This window comes from Setaria viridis, chromosome 1, assembly GCF_005286985.2.
Source record: "Setaria viridis chromosome 1, Setaria_viridis_v4.0, whole genome shotgun sequence".
Taxonomy (NCBI): Eukaryota; Viridiplantae; Streptophyta; class Magnoliopsida; order Poales; family Poaceae; genus Setaria; species Setaria viridis.
This window is the reverse complement of record NC_048263.2, coordinates 6,391,480-6,407,693: the sequence shown is the minus strand read 5'-3', so window position 1 is coordinate 6,407,693 and position 16,214 is coordinate 6,391,480. Positions and strand designations below refer to the sequence as shown.

Here is a 16,214-nt window from a genome sequence, read left to right as displayed (position 1 = left end):
TATAAAAGCTGCTATCAAAGTACAGATGATCCCGTCATGCGAGGAATTTGACTTCCCGTTCTATTAACACAAGAAGATGCATCATCATGCTCACATTGAATTATTAACACGTGATTCTCTTACCCTTCTTATCCATGACATGGATGGATTGACTGTCATTGGATGATGGCGATTTGCCCATGGCAGAGGCTTGGGAATTGATGATTGTGGCGGCACTTTTGCTGCTGGAGCACTTTGGAGCACCACGACCTGAGATTTCTCTTGGGCTCCTTGGGTGGGCAATGCAGGCTGTTTTCCAGCCTTTGAACATTGTCCTCCATCCTTGGAACCTATTACCAAAAATCCAAAATACATCACCAAGGGTAAATTTAAGAGAAATAGATAAGCGTAATAAATAGAGAATGAAATACAAGTAACGACACAATATAAAGCTGGCTCCAACTCTGGGTGAAGTTGCTCCACTCCAGAACTTCAGGTGGAGCCAGCTCTGAGTGGAGTTGGAGCGGTCTAGATGGGGTGTTTGCCCAGAAGAGTGCTCTCAACTCAAAAAAGACCGATTTCAGTGTGGATTGCCATTGTTGCTCCCCAATTCAGGCCCCACTTGTCATCCTCTCCATCCCATCTTCTTCTTCCTCAGAAGGCATGGCATATATCTTTTGTTATACATGCAGAATCATTATATATACCATTTTCTTTACACAAGCATGTACAATTTTCTTTACACAAATGCACATCTGATAATGCAATCCATGCCAGTTAACTTTCTCCCTCATGCATTAGGTTCGTATATATTTCGACTAAAACAATAACAAAAAAATCAATCTCCTGAAAATGTGCCTTGGAAACTTAGATGGAATGCAAACATATGTCATCTCCTTCACATGTCAAGAACAGAGAGCCTAGATTCAAGCGCAATACACTAATAATCAGCATAATGACAGGAACATCAAAGATCAACAAGCCATTTGAAGCTACAACGGATCGCAGGATTGAATGGACAGCGGCCGGCCGGCGGCGTGAGGGAGGGGCCACGGTGGCGCGCCTGACGGGACCACAGCGCGCCCATGAGGAAGCTCGCACAGCCGCCGAGGGAGCAGGCGCGGCCGCCCGACTGCCGCCGCCGCCACTTCACGCAGCCGCTGGCGGTCGGGCGGGGCTCGGGCGACTGACGGCGGGGGTGGACGGTGGCCGCCGGTGTGGGTGGCGGCAGGGAAACCCTACCGGCGGCGGGGGTTGGGTGCCAGAATAGAGAAGTCACGGGGGACAGGTGCGCGGGAGGGAGATGTGGCGCGGGGGTGTCTCGGGAGGAATAGAAGCGAAACATTTTTTGCGTGACTAGTGGCATCGGTGGGTAATTACCCACCAACTTCACAAAGAGGTTCAAAAGAGGTGGTTTTGGAGCTACAAAAGAGATGCTTCAAAACTCCACCCCCATTTGCACTATAGCTCCATGGAGTTGGCAGCTCTATGGAGTTTTGGAGCTGGGGTGTTTGGCTAGAATTTTTGCTGGAGTTGCTGGAGTTCAGCTCCAGAGCCATGCCAAATAGGACCTATATACCTAACTACCCGAGGGTGAAAACTGTTGACTTTCAAACTGACAAAGCAACAACTTCAGCCAATCATCAATCAGATTGCAGATCAACTTTCTGGTTGGAAAGAGGATATGGTCACCAAGTCACCAAGGCTGGGAGAATGATTCTGGTTCGTGCTCACATCCATAGGGGCGGAGCTTGGTGGACAACAAGGTAGGCCATGCCGAGGGAGCAAGCGTGGCCGCCCAACCGCTGCCGCCACTACTGCTTCGCGCGGCCATCAGCGGTCGGGCGGGGCTCGGACGGTCGGCGGTGGGGGTGGACGGCGGCTGTCGATGTGGGTGGCGGCAGGGAAACCCTACCAACGGCATGGGGTTGGGCCCTAGAACAAAGAAGTCGCAGGGGAACAGGCGCGTGGGAGGGAGATGTGGCGCGGGGGGGTGTCTCATGAGGAATAGAAGCGAAACTTTTTTTGTGTAACTAGTGGCATTGGTGGTTACCCACCAACTCCACGAGGAGGTTCAAAAGAGGTGGTTTGTGAGCTGCAAAAGAGATACTCCAAAACTCTACCCCCATTTGCACTACAACTCCATGGAGTTGGCAGCTCTATGGAGTTTTGGAGCTGGGGTGTTTGGCTGGAATTTTTGCTGGAGTTCACTCCAGAGCCATGCCAAAAAAGCCTATATACTTGACTACCTGTGGGTGAAAACTGTTGACTTTCAAACTGACAAAGCAACAACTTCATCCAATCATCAATCAGACTGCAGATCAACTTTCTGGTTGGAAAGAGGATTTGGTCACCAAGTCACCAAGGTTGGGAGAATGATTATGGTTCGTGCTCACATCCACAGGGGCGGAACTTTGTAGACAACAAGGTAGGCCATACCAACCCCTCTGTATTTCTCCACTAATTGAACAGTAAATTTGCTACTGTACAATGGTGATTAATTGGTCAGTTACATGAACTGGCCCCTCCTATCCTATCAGTGGCGGAGCTTGAGCTAATATCCAGAGGGGGCCAACAACATTCAGTAAAAGGAATGAGCAATATCTTTACCTAATATTAAAGCGTGGTTGTTTCTTCCAACCGTCATGGTTGTTTTGCAAAAACAAAATTCAACTTTTTCATAATCAACCCGCAGTCCTTGGAATATGTCTCGATGATTTTGCAAAAAAGTCCCGCCGCCGCAATCCGCCTATCCTTCCCCTTCTCCGCATCCACCACCACTGCCCGGATGGCGTCGCCGTCGCTGAAGTGGCCAGCCAATTGGGTCCGCAAGACGTTCGTCGACTACTTCGAGTCCAAGTCGCACACCCGTTGGCCGTCGAGCCCCACGGTCCCCGTCGACGACCCCACGCTGCTATTCGCCAATGTCGGGATGAACCAGTTCAAGCTGGTCTTCCTCGGCATGGCTGCCCCGGACTCGCCGCTCGCCACGCCTGCAACACCCAGAAGTGCATCCGTGCTGGGGGAAGCGCAACAACCTCGACAATGTGGGGAAGGACACCTACCACCACACCTTCTTTGAGATGCTCAGGAACTGATCCTTCGGCGACTACTTCAAGGAGGAGGCCATCGGCTGGGCCTGGAAGCTCCTCACCGAACGCATTCTACTACCCCTGCTCTTCTCTCTTTCCTCTGTATATTCTGCAAATCTGATTTGGGGGGGGGGTTGATTGGATAATTCACGGGATGCTTGGTCAGGAAAATTGTGGCTTATGCGTCGATCTGGATCTTTTGGGTTTTAGATGATTTCCTAGATATTTGTAACATAATGATTATGTGGTGATTGAGTTCTCTAATGGCGAAAGATTCAATTATTTTGGTCAACATGTGAGAAATTTAGCAAGGCAATATATCCCGTCGCTCGCGTGGCCAACCCACCCCACGCTCACCAAGCACTACTGTCGCTCGCCCTGGCGGGCAGCTGCTCCCTCGGACTGCATGCCCTACCCGCCACCTGGACCTAAGGGGTGAAGGAGAGAGGAGGAAGGGGAAAGGAAATAAGGACCCGAGTGCCTCCTTGCAGTCAACCAAGTAGAGCCATGTGCCAGCGAGGGCATGGCGCCAAGAGAGGGGGCAGCGGCAATCGGTAGGCAACGCAAACAGGGGCAGAGGCAGGGACCTCACACCTCCCTCCCATCAATGATGTCCATCCTCTTTGGATCCGGAACTAAGGCCTCCACATCTAGCAATTGGGGGTTCGATTGTGCACTTGATTGGAACGATTTGGAGTGGATTATAGAAGGGAGGTGGATGGAAACGAGAAGAAGAGGAGAACTCACTCCTGCTCATGGTGGCCAGAGGCGTTGTGGCCTAGCGTTTGAAGCGGGAATGAGCTTAGGCACGGGAGGACAAGCGCTTGCCTAGGCGACGGTGAGGACGGCAAGATGCGCAGTGCCTGGGCGACGGTGAGGATGGGGCAAGATGCGGGTGGCGCCGATGGACAAAGAGGCAACGACTGGCTGGATGACGATGAGTACGGGGGAAATCGAAGGAATGGATAGAGCGAAGGTTAAGCGGTGAATTTTTTTTATTTCCATGTGTGGGTCCATATTAGGAACAAGCGAATAATAACATGAGAGCAAGTAAGGATCCATATCAACGCACGGCCATTTCTACTGGTAAGTGCTTAATTAAGTTGCACAAATCACTGTTACTCAAAGGGAAAATACAAAAGCAGGGGGCCCATGGCCCACCTTGGCCATAACTATCCTCCGCCTCTGCCTCCTATTTCTCAGGCCAAGCTCCGCCTCTGCACATCCATGCTGGTTACTTTAAATCATTCATTGTAATGTCTCCATTCCAGCTCTTGGACTAAGCAAATGCATGCGTGAAGCATTTAGGGAGTTAATAGGATTAAGCATCCTAGCTTAGTCATATCCAATGAAACATTTCCATCTGGTAAAGTAACCTCCACTGAGAAGTTCTCTCCATTATCACTGACGTAATTCTCCAGGGTATCAGTCCTGAAATATACACAATTTTACTATTAGTGAAAAGAAAACATTAACAAAAAGGCAAGTTCTACAATGACACAAGAACATTATCTTGAACTTACTTTCCCCCGAGCAGCCGGCCACAAAGATGGACTTCAGCATTTCGCGCTATCCCATAGAACCGTAAGGTGCGCTCGGTCTCGATTTTTTTTCCAGCCCATCTGAGAAATACCTATTTGCGATTTTTGTCTTCGTCTTCTGTTCATACAAGTTCATCATATGTTCTGAAGATTCATCCATGTTGAGTGTCAATACAATCAATCCAGAAAATGCCTTATGAATACAGGAACATTTTGGCTTCTACTTCTGCAAGCATCACCATCCTGCTGGCTTTCAGTATTGCTCTTGCTGCTTGCATCAACCTGAGGCGAGTCCTCGTTGATATTGGAGATAGGTGGAGATATTGGGAACTGATGATCTGACAGAGGAAAGAAGAAAATCTCAGGCAAGTGTACACACTTTATTACTGGCATAATACAATGTATGTTTTTCCCCTTGAAAACTCCAGCACCATTGTTCAGCAGAAACCACACGATCCTGCAGAAAGACAAAAGATAACTAAAGTAGAACTGGAAAGAGCTAAAGACCTATGCTATAATTTAACGGTTAACAGAGCAGGCTTTAAGGCGAGGATACCCTGGCTCCTGTGTTCTTGAGCTAACACCGAGGCACAAGTATTGCAGTGTTTTCTTCAGGATCAGCTTCATTGACATCAACATGTCCCATGAGAAGAACTTTTTGTGGCATCCGTATCTCCAATTCCAACCTGGACAGAGAGTCAATCAGAATAAGTCCTCCTGTAGATAGAGTTGTAGCCCTAAAACTTCACACTATTATGCATAGCGCAATTCAAGTACTATTGCGCGAACAAACTGGAGAAAATTCAGAAGCTCTTCTCTTATTAACTTAAAAGAAAAGGTATGTACGTCTCGACCTGGGACTATGCACACCGAATAATTAAGTTGCATGGTAATCATAGTAGCACATTGTGGTGGAAACACAGAATAATCATGCCTGATTGCTTTCATCAAATGAAACTTAGAAAGTGATGAGCAGTTTAGAAGCAACAAGCAACAAAAAAGATGAAATGTCAGCCATTAGAAGCCGCCCTACACCCCTATGGCCCTATAGAGTCAATTTACTCCTAGACACTCCAGCTCACTATGCATAGCATGATTAAAATTGTATTCTTTGAACCAAATTTGAGATGATTCAGGATTGTTACTTTCTTTCAAATCAGGGACGACACGGAAGCACAGACATAAAATAGTCAATTGACATGGTATCCATAGTAGCTAACTGTATGTATGAAGAAAAACGCACAGCAAAATCAGCCTTACATGCGTACAAGACAGAAGATACTCAATTGAAGTGTGCAGTGCGAAGAAGGCTGCAATACAGTCAGTGCCGGAGACTTTGGTGATTTCAACTGAACCAACACAACTGAGCGCCAAGAGCCCAAGAGGATCTTCTCATCAAGCAAGCTGAAATCAGTACGTGCACTCTGAGCAGCCAGCTGAACCCTCGCATCAAGCAGAGTTGCTCTGGTCCCGCGGCCTTCCTGGACCTGGAGGAGGAGAAGCCTTGAAAGGTCCTTGGCCTGCTTCCTGAAGCTCCCAACTTTGGATGAGTTAAACAGAGCAGCGCTGTAGCAAGCCGTGATCAGAGCCTCTGGGCCGGCTGGTTTCCTCACTCGGAATCTGAAAAACATCCAACCCGAAGATGAAATTAACTTCCTTTCAGAAAAAAAAACACAGAGTGATGCATTGAAGCACAAGTACTATCTACCTCAACAAGGTCGTTGCGGTTGTTCGGCGACGCCATGGGCATGGGCTTGCCCTTTTCCATCGACCAGCGCGCCGAGATGATCAAGAAGGACGCGGCGACGCCGCACCACCACCATGGCCGTGCCGCGGGCGGCGCCAAGAGGCCGGAGACGGCGACGCCGCACCACCACCACGACCGCGCAAGAAGGAAGTAGCTAGATAGGTTTCCCGGTTATTCTGGGCTGCAAACTGTTGTGAGTAAGGCTAGCGGGCCTCCATTTTCGGCTTTATGGGCCGGAAGCGGCTCGGGCTTCAGGCCTTGGGTGGGCCGGGTAAAAAAAAAATTTATGCCATGAGGTAAACATATTTTTTTGTCACATCATAATGACTAGCTGGAGCACGGCCATCAAAATATATAGCTTATGGTACGTATAATTAACAGAAATTTGCATATAGGATAAATTGAGTATTAATGCTTTCAGTATAGAAAAAATACTTATAAAAAATGCAAACGCATGCCTTAACACCCCCCCCCCCCCAACTTACCAAAAAATGCCCAGGAATGCGATCTTTCATCCTTCTTGAGAGGGTGAGCAAGGAGAAGGAGGCGAGCATGTACAGCTGATCGTCAAGAAAAGACTGCAAGAGCTCACTCGGTCACTTGCAAAGTCAAGCTTTCCTTTTCACAAGAAGAAAGCTGGAGAAGCCGAGGAGGAGAGACCTCTTGCAGTACGGCGTGGATTCTCTGACTTGCTAAAGCAAAGTTATGTGACGCTCCCCTGCTCGGGTGGCACTTAGGACCTGTTTGGAGCACTCCACTCCAGAAAAACCAGCTCCACTCCACTAGCTCCACACTTTCCTAGCTCCACTCCACCAACTCTAAAAAAACATGGAGCTGTTGCAGGTGTTTGGCTGATGGCAGTGCTCCAGCTCCAAAAATATGAGCACTTGTTGTGAATGGTCTATTTTAGCCTTTGAGAACGGACCCACGTGTCATACTCTTTTATTTTTTCCTCTCTTCTTCCTCTCTTCTTCCTCTCTCTCCACTCCTCTTCTCTTCTCAGTTTCCAGAGGGAGCCGTCCGCGGGGAGGTCACCCGGCCGCGCCGCCGCGGGGGAGATCGGCGGGCGGGCGGCGCGCGGCCGGCGGCCGGGCAGGCGGGCATGCGACGCGGCGGGCGGCGGGCATGCGGCGCGGCGGGCGGCCGGCGGGCGGGCGGGCGGCGCGCGGCCGGCGGGCGGGCGGGGGCGGCACGCGGGTGGGACGGGGCGACGGGATGACCGTTTTTGTTTCGTTTTCGCGAACCGTTACTGTGTAACGAGTGGTAATGGTGGGTAAATACCCACCAACTCCACGAGGAGGTCTGTACATGGGTTTTTTGGAGCACCTCTTGAGGTACTCCACAAAAAACGTGGATCTACCCCCTGCTCCACCTTTTTTCTGGAGCCGGGGTCGCTGGGGCTAGACGCGTTTGGCTGCGAAATTTTCGAAGTTGGTGGAGTGGAGCAATTTTTTGTGGAGTGGAGTGCTCCCAAACACCCCCCTTATTCTCCATCCAACGGCTGTTTAAAGATTTTAGCTTCCTCAACTCACAAGAAGTCAGCCTAGATGATGTTTTAGCCCAAATAAAGGCCCAGTTAAGCAGGGAAACGAGCCCATCTCGGAATGGAGACTACAAACATGCAGGAATTAGTTCGAAGACATATACAAACACTTTGTTTTAGTGCAGAATTAATGAGGTATTTGACTTTAGCATTTTGAACACTTTCATACTCCAAATAACCAGGATCGCAAAAAAAAACTCCAAATAACCAGAATTAAACAAACATTTCAGTTTAGTAATTTCAACAATTTCATGTCTTGTTGAAGTAAGTTCTATGTCACTTTGATTTTTTTATTGAACTAGCATTAAGCAAATCTTCGTCGTAATCGTATTGAATCTAAGGCTGGACACTATATATATTGCCCAATATACTAGTAGATGCAAAAAAAAAATTCCTCTATTTATTTACCAAGCCAATCAAGTGCTTCATCCACCAATAGCCAACTTATTTGTATTATGCATAATATTTAGCTTGTCACGCTGCATTTGTTGCCTTTCTTCAGCATGACCCAACCATTTATTTAATATTTTTTCTTTTTTGCTGAAACTGGTTGCAAAAGAGAGAAAATTGTGTCTAGCGGCTGAAGAGCAGCTTACATTTCTTTCTCCTGTTATGCATTGAGAAAGGCTAAAACCTACAGCAACCGTTGGATGAAGAATGGGTGGCATCCAAGAGGGGGAAGTCACTTGTGACTTTGCTTCAGCAAGTTAGAGAATCCACGCCGCTTGCCATACTGTTCAAATCCTGGACCTTTGTTGTTCTTGCCATTTAATTTGATACGAACACACAAGGTCCCATCAGGCATCAGCTGCTCCTTTGCGCCTTGCGGGGTTCCTGGAGCTCGTGGGGTCAGCCTGAGCGTAAGGTGCTCTTCGTTAAACTGTGTATAACAAACTCTTTCTTTTCTCCTTTAGCACAAAGATGCACTTCTCTCTTGCGTCTTATGGAAAAAATACTTCACCCTCTACGATTTTAATCATCGTCATACTCACTCTATGATTCTAATCACCATACTCACAGTTTCAAAAAAATATCATCGTACTCATATAAACACTCAATTGGACCATAATTACTGTTATTATTATTACCATTGCACTGACAGGGTTCACAAACCTACTAGCTCAATCACACCAGGTTCGTCATGTCCAACCAATCAGGCTGCTATATCTTAGACGCACAACTGAATTACCCAGATACACTGCTACATACATATGTATATCTTTTCAGATGCCAACACTGATATGTATGAGCTCTCTGAAGAACACCCAGACTCCTCTTCCGCCATGCATGATAGTCTTCTCCTTCCCCATGGACAGTTCATCTGCAACAAAGAAAGAATTAACCACAGATTTATAGGATAAAAGCAGAAAGAAAGAAAAAACAATCTTGCCAGGTAGTATGAATTGATGCTTCATGATGTAAAAATACACACCTGATTGATCAGATGTGTGCATGGCGGTGCTGGGCTGACGGCTTACCACAGCTGCAGGCCGTGGCCATGGAGGCCGCCGCACGCCGGGTCCTGCTGCAGGTTGGGCTGCGCCGGCTGCAGCCGGAACCCGACGTCGGGGTGCAGCTGCGGCGCCGTGCTCGACGACTCGCCGCCGTAGTAGCAGCCGGGGTGCGGCGCCCCGAACGCCGGCGGCGGCAGCATCGCCAGCGGCGCCATCTCCCCCAGCTTCACCTCGGCGCCCAGCGCCGCCTGCTGGTTCTCGTGGATCTGAAACAACACCATCACATCCACGATCATGCATGAGCAGCAGAACAACACAACATATATACAATTAAGCTTGAAGAACAGAAGGAAGAACATTTCTGGATCACGTACCATGCGGTACAGGAAGGTGTTCTGGTCTTCCAAGATGTGCTCCTGACCATTGATAGACCAAATTGCATTCAGAACAGACAGATATCACTCATATGATCATGCGTATACGCCTGTTGTTGGATTGTGGATTACCTTGCGACGCAGGTTGTCAAGCTGTTGGTTCAGGAGCTGATGCTGCAAGAGTCGTATAAGGATTCAGACAATGATCAGTTCATTCAGGTGGTAGTATTTACGACTGTGATAGAATAGAACTAGTGCCAAGACAAGAATCGCAACCAGCAATACCTTTCTTGCGCGAACTTTGTTGACGGCGTACTCAAGCTGCTGCTCGAGGTCGTTGATGTCGTCGAGGGTGAGGGAGGAGAGGTCGTCGCCGCTGTACCTCCTGATGCCCGTCTCCAGCTTGTCCATCTCGTTCTTCATCTGCGTCATCTCCACAAATACTTGCTGCACAAACTCGGACGGATCATACAGCGTGCATATATAAATTATAAGCAGTTAAATTACTGGTAGTTCTTAATTTGTTTGGTGTTCAAGCTACCTGATCCTGGTTCATCTCCTCAAAGTGGGTGTTGGTAGCGTGCTGATACTGCTCAATCAGCTCCTTCAAGCTGATAAATTGAATTTAACTTGTCAAACATCGTCGTAACAAACATATATGTATGCATGTCAGAAAGTCTGTAATTTAATTATCTGAATGCGATTTACAGATGCACTCATCATAGCTAAGCATCGGTGGCTAATGATGAATCTCAGTAAGAAAATTACTCGATGGAATTTATCATCTCTGGAATTTTGTTTGATTAATTTAACTGCTAGCATCAACATGGATCTGGAATTTCAGGTTTTGCACGGATTATAAGATCTTAGGTTCGTAGGCTACTTAAAAGTTAAAATACACGCTAAACCAAGAAATCAGAGTACACACATTCTAATCTGCCGTCTCAGTGCTTATATGATTAACTTGCTTAATAAACCACTTCACTTTTGCATCATGAGAGCTGATGAGGAAACAAAGGTAGCTAATATATTTTTCCTAGATTGATACTTGAGAACATAGGATCATGCAAATTTCTCGCATAATAGACGCTTTATGTACACCATGTAAGATCAATCAATAATTCCCAAATTCTCAGTTAGAAGAAGCATAACTTCCTAATTCTTGTAGTGAAAATAAGTGTGCAATTAGCTAGTTCTCAACAAATTACAAAGAGCAGAAGGGGGATATGTGATGCCTATTTTGACCATGAACTCTTTGCAATTCAGCAAACAATAAAAAAACAATCAAGGGATATACTCCATTATTCTGTACATACAGATCGCTGGGAGAATCAAAGAAAAGGGGGAATTCGTTCATGAGATCTGCGCATATATGGATCATCATTGATCTGAAATTCTTGAGCCAGGAAATTAAAAACCAAGGGAATATCTGAAAGAACAGTGACTGATTGTACTTGTGCAAAGCCCTAAACACAAGGCAGAAAAATTCTGAAGAAATGAACTGTGTTTGAGAAACAAGAGACCAATCGATCGGCGGCTCGGGATGTGGATCTAACCTGCAGGCAGGGCTGCAGTACTCGAACATCTTGCCGGTGCTGGAGAAGATGACGACGCCGACGCGCGCGTCGCACAGCACGGCGAGCTCGTTGGCCTTCTTGAGCAGCCCGCCCCGGCGCTTGGAGAAGGTGACCTGCCGGTTCGTAGAGTTCTCGATCCTCTTGATCTCGATCTTCCCGCGACCCATGGCACCCGGCCGGCTACGATTGATCCAAGCAGCACGTCGATCTCTCGCTAGAGCTATCTGCCAGGGAGATCAGGATGCAAAGCGCTTTTTGCCTGCATGAGGAAGCAGAAAACAAAGGGGTTAACGCAGTAATGGACGAACACGAATTGAAAATCTTGTTTGGAGTAAGTAGCATGAGGCATATGCATGAGCTCAAAATGAACCTATTAGCAGTCACACAAAGAAAACCTAACACATAAAAGGGGGCGCAATCAGAAGTAGAAATTTTATCTAGTTTCATTGCGAAGGATGAAGAACTAGAAAAGGCTACATTTTTCTTGAAATAATCGGAGAGGAGTAGATGGAGGGAGCTAGGGAGGGAGAGAGAGGACTAAGAGCTATGGGGGTGCATACCTTGTAGAGGTGCTTGCTTGAAAGGCAAAGGCTGGAGGGGCAGAAGGAGAGACATTTATAGAAGGAGAGCAAGGTGCATAGGGGTGGCCGCGGGCAGCCTCTCGAGTTACCCTTCTGCCACAGGAAATGCCACTCGTCAGCAGTGACCTATCTTTGATTGTGATGGAGCGCGTACATGCTAATTTTTTTACTAATGTGCTTTTTATTTTTGCTTGCTGCAGATTGGCCATCTGCTATGTATATGTGGTTAGTATTGATATTTCCAAGCTTTAGTTTGGCACAAATTTACCAAATACATAAAGAGTCTACAGATTAAATTGAATATATATTTTATCTCAGAGAAGTTACCAAGGCAAGCATTTTTATTAAAAAGGAACAGGAGTTTTACATAACGCACCGCGATCTCGCACCAAAGTGCGGAAAAAGTTACAGCGTAAGGAAAAAGAAGAAACGGCCTACAACTAGCACAACAAAAAACTAGCCGTTTGGAGAGGTTAAAAACGACAAGCCAACCATGCTCGCCATCGTGACAATCCAGCACTGCACCTCCTCAATGACGTCATTGATCACGCTTGAAATCACCTCTACCTTACCTTTGAACACCTTATCAATTTGTTTTGCAACCACAACGTAAAAAAACGTGGCCGGGGGGGGAAGACCGTCCCCACGGTTTTTCATTAAGAGGAAGCAGGAAGTGTAATCGGCTTTCGGCCGCGAAAAAACCCTCCAAACCCTAGTCGCGCTAGAAGGGGGATTTTATTAGTGCGACACACCGGGTTCGAGCCTGGGCAGGTGGCGCCCACGATGGGAGCACCCGTCCGCTTGCAACCACAACTTCACCAAACTATATGAGCATAGATGGGTGTCAAAAACCTTTTCAGGAATTTGCTTTTACTACTGCGGTGTAAACTCTTTTCCCCCAAAGATTGAGATTGTTCGATTAGTCATCATATCTTAAAGCAGGCAAGCATAAATGATTCACGATGGAATTCCATCGCTAGAATATTTTGAGTTATTATTAGTATAACGCATAACCATAAGGCAATCTATCAAAAGTTAGTGAGGGATTAGAAACACTAAGTATATCTCATGTGTGTTTACATACAGGGGCCTGATTACCTGAGACTGAGAGCCACTCAAACGAGTCAAAGCGAGTGAGAGAAACACCCAAAATCATGAGCACGACCGGTCCACGCATATATGATACATGCATACGCTTCTTTCACATCTCTGCATATACCATGATGCGTTCCTGCACAGATGCACGAGCCCTGTGACGCACACCCGATCTTCAGATCGAACAGGCTCGTTTATTCTTCAGATCATCAGACACAGGCTACCCGCTCATGGTTCATATGCATGGGAGTGCTGCAATGCAGGCTCTGCACTTCACAGCACAATTAATCATGCGTCCTCTCGTTGCAGCTTGTGCAGTGAGGGCCTGTGCGAGGAGGCGTGTGATCTGATGAGCATGAACTCTCTCGCGCGCGGCAAGCACCGATCTGCATGGCCGCACAAGGCACCATGGAAAGCAACGTCGAGGTGAGCTCAGTGTCCTCTCAGTGTACGCGGAGTTGTAACCGCCCTCTGACGGCGTGGCCCCGCCCGGTCCCCTCCGTCATTGCCGATCTGGGCAGGTTCTCGCGGAGGCCACGAGGGGGACGCCTCCCGCTTATGGCAGGTGACGACCCGGGAAACCCTAGCTAGCTGCTGCTAGCGCACATTGAATCGCAGTGGCTGGGTTGCTTGCTTGCTTGACTTGATGGGGACTGCATGATGCCACCTGCTTGCTCAGATGGGATGGGGGTGGTGATGGGGTTGGCCTGCACTACTCCCGTTTTGGCAAGCAGGAAATTTCCTATTGAGCTCATTTTCAAAAAAAAAATCCTCTTGAATTTGGCAGGAATTTTTTTATGAGATTCCTTTTTTTCCCCTTCAAGAATCATTTGATGAGCGATGTTCAATTGCCCATATGATGGATTTGCTAGGGTTCATATCTGCGCATGCGTGTCAAGTTCTGAGAGGTTTAGTGTTTTACGTGGATTTGACTTTATGTTAGCTAAAATCTTGGCTCGATGCAGGGGGTATTTTGCATCATGCATGATGTGATATGACTCTTTTTTATTGCGAGGGAATAATGTGCGTACTTCAGTGTTCCTTTTTGTCGGTGCATCTTAAATTCATTCAGATATGTATTCCTGAGGTATATCCATTTGTTTCTCCACAAAAGAAAAAATGACTATATGTGATCCATTTGTTTGAATTTATTGTATGTCTTCTATAGTCCATGTACAGGAGAGAACACTTTCCACATTTTGAGAAGCCAACTGATAAGTGTTAAATCCTTTTTCATAGACTAATCAATTCAGTCCTATTGAAGAAAAAGAAATTGCCAACTAGTTATCCTGACATTACCATTGTGGGACATCATGTCTCAATTGGCAATGCTAAAGTAAATTTTTGGAAGAAACATTAATGAACTTTCATAAGTGGCTATTCATGTTCATGTTTGAAGTGTTTACAGTGCCATTTCTGAGCACATACATATGTGCACACAGAGAGCAAGCATGTGAGCAAAAGCACAAAACTTGGGTTCATCAGAACTGTGTAAACATGCTAGTTGGTTTTTAGAAAAATCTTTCATTAACCAAAAGTAAATAATTGTACTAGTACGGTTGTCCGTTCTTATTACCCACGTATGATTGGCCACCTGCTAGTTTCACACCCAAACCAAAAAAAAAAATAATTGAAAACTAGCTCATGGCTGTCTGCATGTAGTGCATAGATAGAAAGGGGATATGGCTTCCATTTGTGCTGTGATGATAGTGAAAAGAAACTGCCATCTTTATATAGATGACGCATGAAAATGGTAGAACAGACCATAGAGTTGAAATGTTCGCCAACTTCAGCTTTCTTCAGTTGATCATGACAAGTACGTCAATATTCTTTCTCCTATCTGGCTACTTATGGTAAAAATTCAGAGGGTGAAAGGTGTAAAAGTTAACCCAAAAGCACTAGTTGATATATACAGTTCAGATCAATTATGAAGAAAATTCGCTTCTATTTTGCACGCTAGTCCATCCAGATGATGGTTTTTTCATCAAATAATCTGGATTGACCATGCGCAATAATGTGTTGTTCACTACAAAAAGAACAAAAATATAAATCAGATTTATAATACAGGATAGGTGGTACAAGAATAATGCAGGATTTTAGAACTTGATCATGAACACCTGAAGACAGTAAGATTAACCTACTGATCGAGATGAGCTTTCAGTTGTGCTTAGGCGGACATACATATGTACGGAGGATGGATTACTCAAAACAAAATGTATGATGGACACCATTGGATACCATTTGCCATCCTGCAGTGCAAAATGAAATGGGGCCACAAATAGGAAGGTTATTATGCTGGTCTGGTGAGGAGTACAAGACGTAAAAGCATATATGACATACATGTATACGTAACTTAGCTGCGAAGTACTCCTTTTCTTTAATTACATGATGTTGTTCAAGACAAAATCATTAGTTTATATATTAAAAATGGAGGAGTAATCTTCAAATATATCAACTCTAGTATTTGTTGAAGGCGGATTTGTGATATAATAAATTAAACAAATTATTAAAAATATGATGTAGTTGTAAAAAATGGAGTCTAACTTGTGGGTCCACAATATGATGCATCAGACAAACTTTCCTAGAAAAAAGTATCATCTGACAAATGACAAAAAAACATCTCCACTAAAACGCATACTAAAAACCAGCTTTGTTTAAGATGAAACAGATTAACACATGAGTACATACTTTCGTAATGCCATTTTTTGGGCTCAAGGTGGGTTTTCCCTTGATGCATAGGATTAGTTCCGGATTCTCTTGGGTGCATACACGTGCGTGTTCAGTGGTACTGTGCTTTTCCCGCGTGCTAGAGGTATAGGCGTCTCAATCTCTTCCATAAGCATGTGTATGGACGCGCACGCGCGCGTGTGTGGAGTGCGTAGGTCGTGTGCCTCCTTATTGTACCCTCTAAAAAATATGAAGTTTCCATTTATCTACAGTAAAACATTTAAAGTTTTAGGTCTTAGCAATTGATTTAACATAGAGAGTTAAGCCATGGGAACCAACCCGATCAGCCACCACCCCATCACCAGAAAATTACATAACGAACAGGACCCCAGGGCAGTATGGCAAAGTAGGATGCTGTGCTCGACATACCTATTTCTCTACGAGTGCTACCCTTCCCCACTCCATGATTTCATCGGAGCCCGAAGCTGCCAAGGTTTTTTTTTTCTTTTTAGGGTTGAAGCTGCCAGGCTGAGGGAAGAGACGGCAGAAAGAAAGTGGCGTCGG

General features: G+C 46.1%; 1 protein-coding gene across 1 annotated transcript; it reads right to left on the bottom strand.

Annotated features, from left to right (window-relative positions):
• Positions 1 to 9,345: 9,345 nt before the first annotated feature.
• Positions 9,346 to 11,819, bottom strand: LOC117833918 (MADS-box protein ZMM17). The gene is made up of 6 exons (XM_072290834.1): positions 11,287 to 11,819; positions 10,272 to 10,341; positions 10,016 to 10,177; positions 9,863 to 9,904; positions 9,731 to 9,772; positions 9,346 to 9,622 (listed from the first exon to the last, which is right to left on the bottom strand). The coding sequence occupies exons 1-6, from the start codon at positions 11,472 to 11,474 to the stop codon at positions 9,377 to 9,379; spliced, it is 750 nt and encodes a 249-aa protein (XP_072146935.1). The 5' UTR covers positions 11,475 to 11,819; the 3' UTR covers positions 9,346 to 9,376.
• Between the last annotated feature and the right edge of the window lie 4,395 nt (positions 11,820 to 16,214).

Excerpts from the sequence above, each read along its gene's own strand:
- LOC117833918 (XM_072290834.1), bottom strand. The coding sequence starts at position 11,474 with ATGGGTCGCGGGAAGATCGAGATCAAGAGGATCGAGAACTCTACGAAC. Across the intron at positions 9,905-10,015 it reads ACAAAGTTCGCGCAAGAAAG|CATCAGCTCCTGAACCAACA; the intron begins GTATTGCTGGTT and ends CGACTCTTGCAG. Across the intron at positions 9,773-9,862 it reads TTGACAACCTGCGTCGCAAG|GAGCACATCTTGGAAGACCA; the intron begins GTAATCCACAAT and ends ATCAATGGTCAG.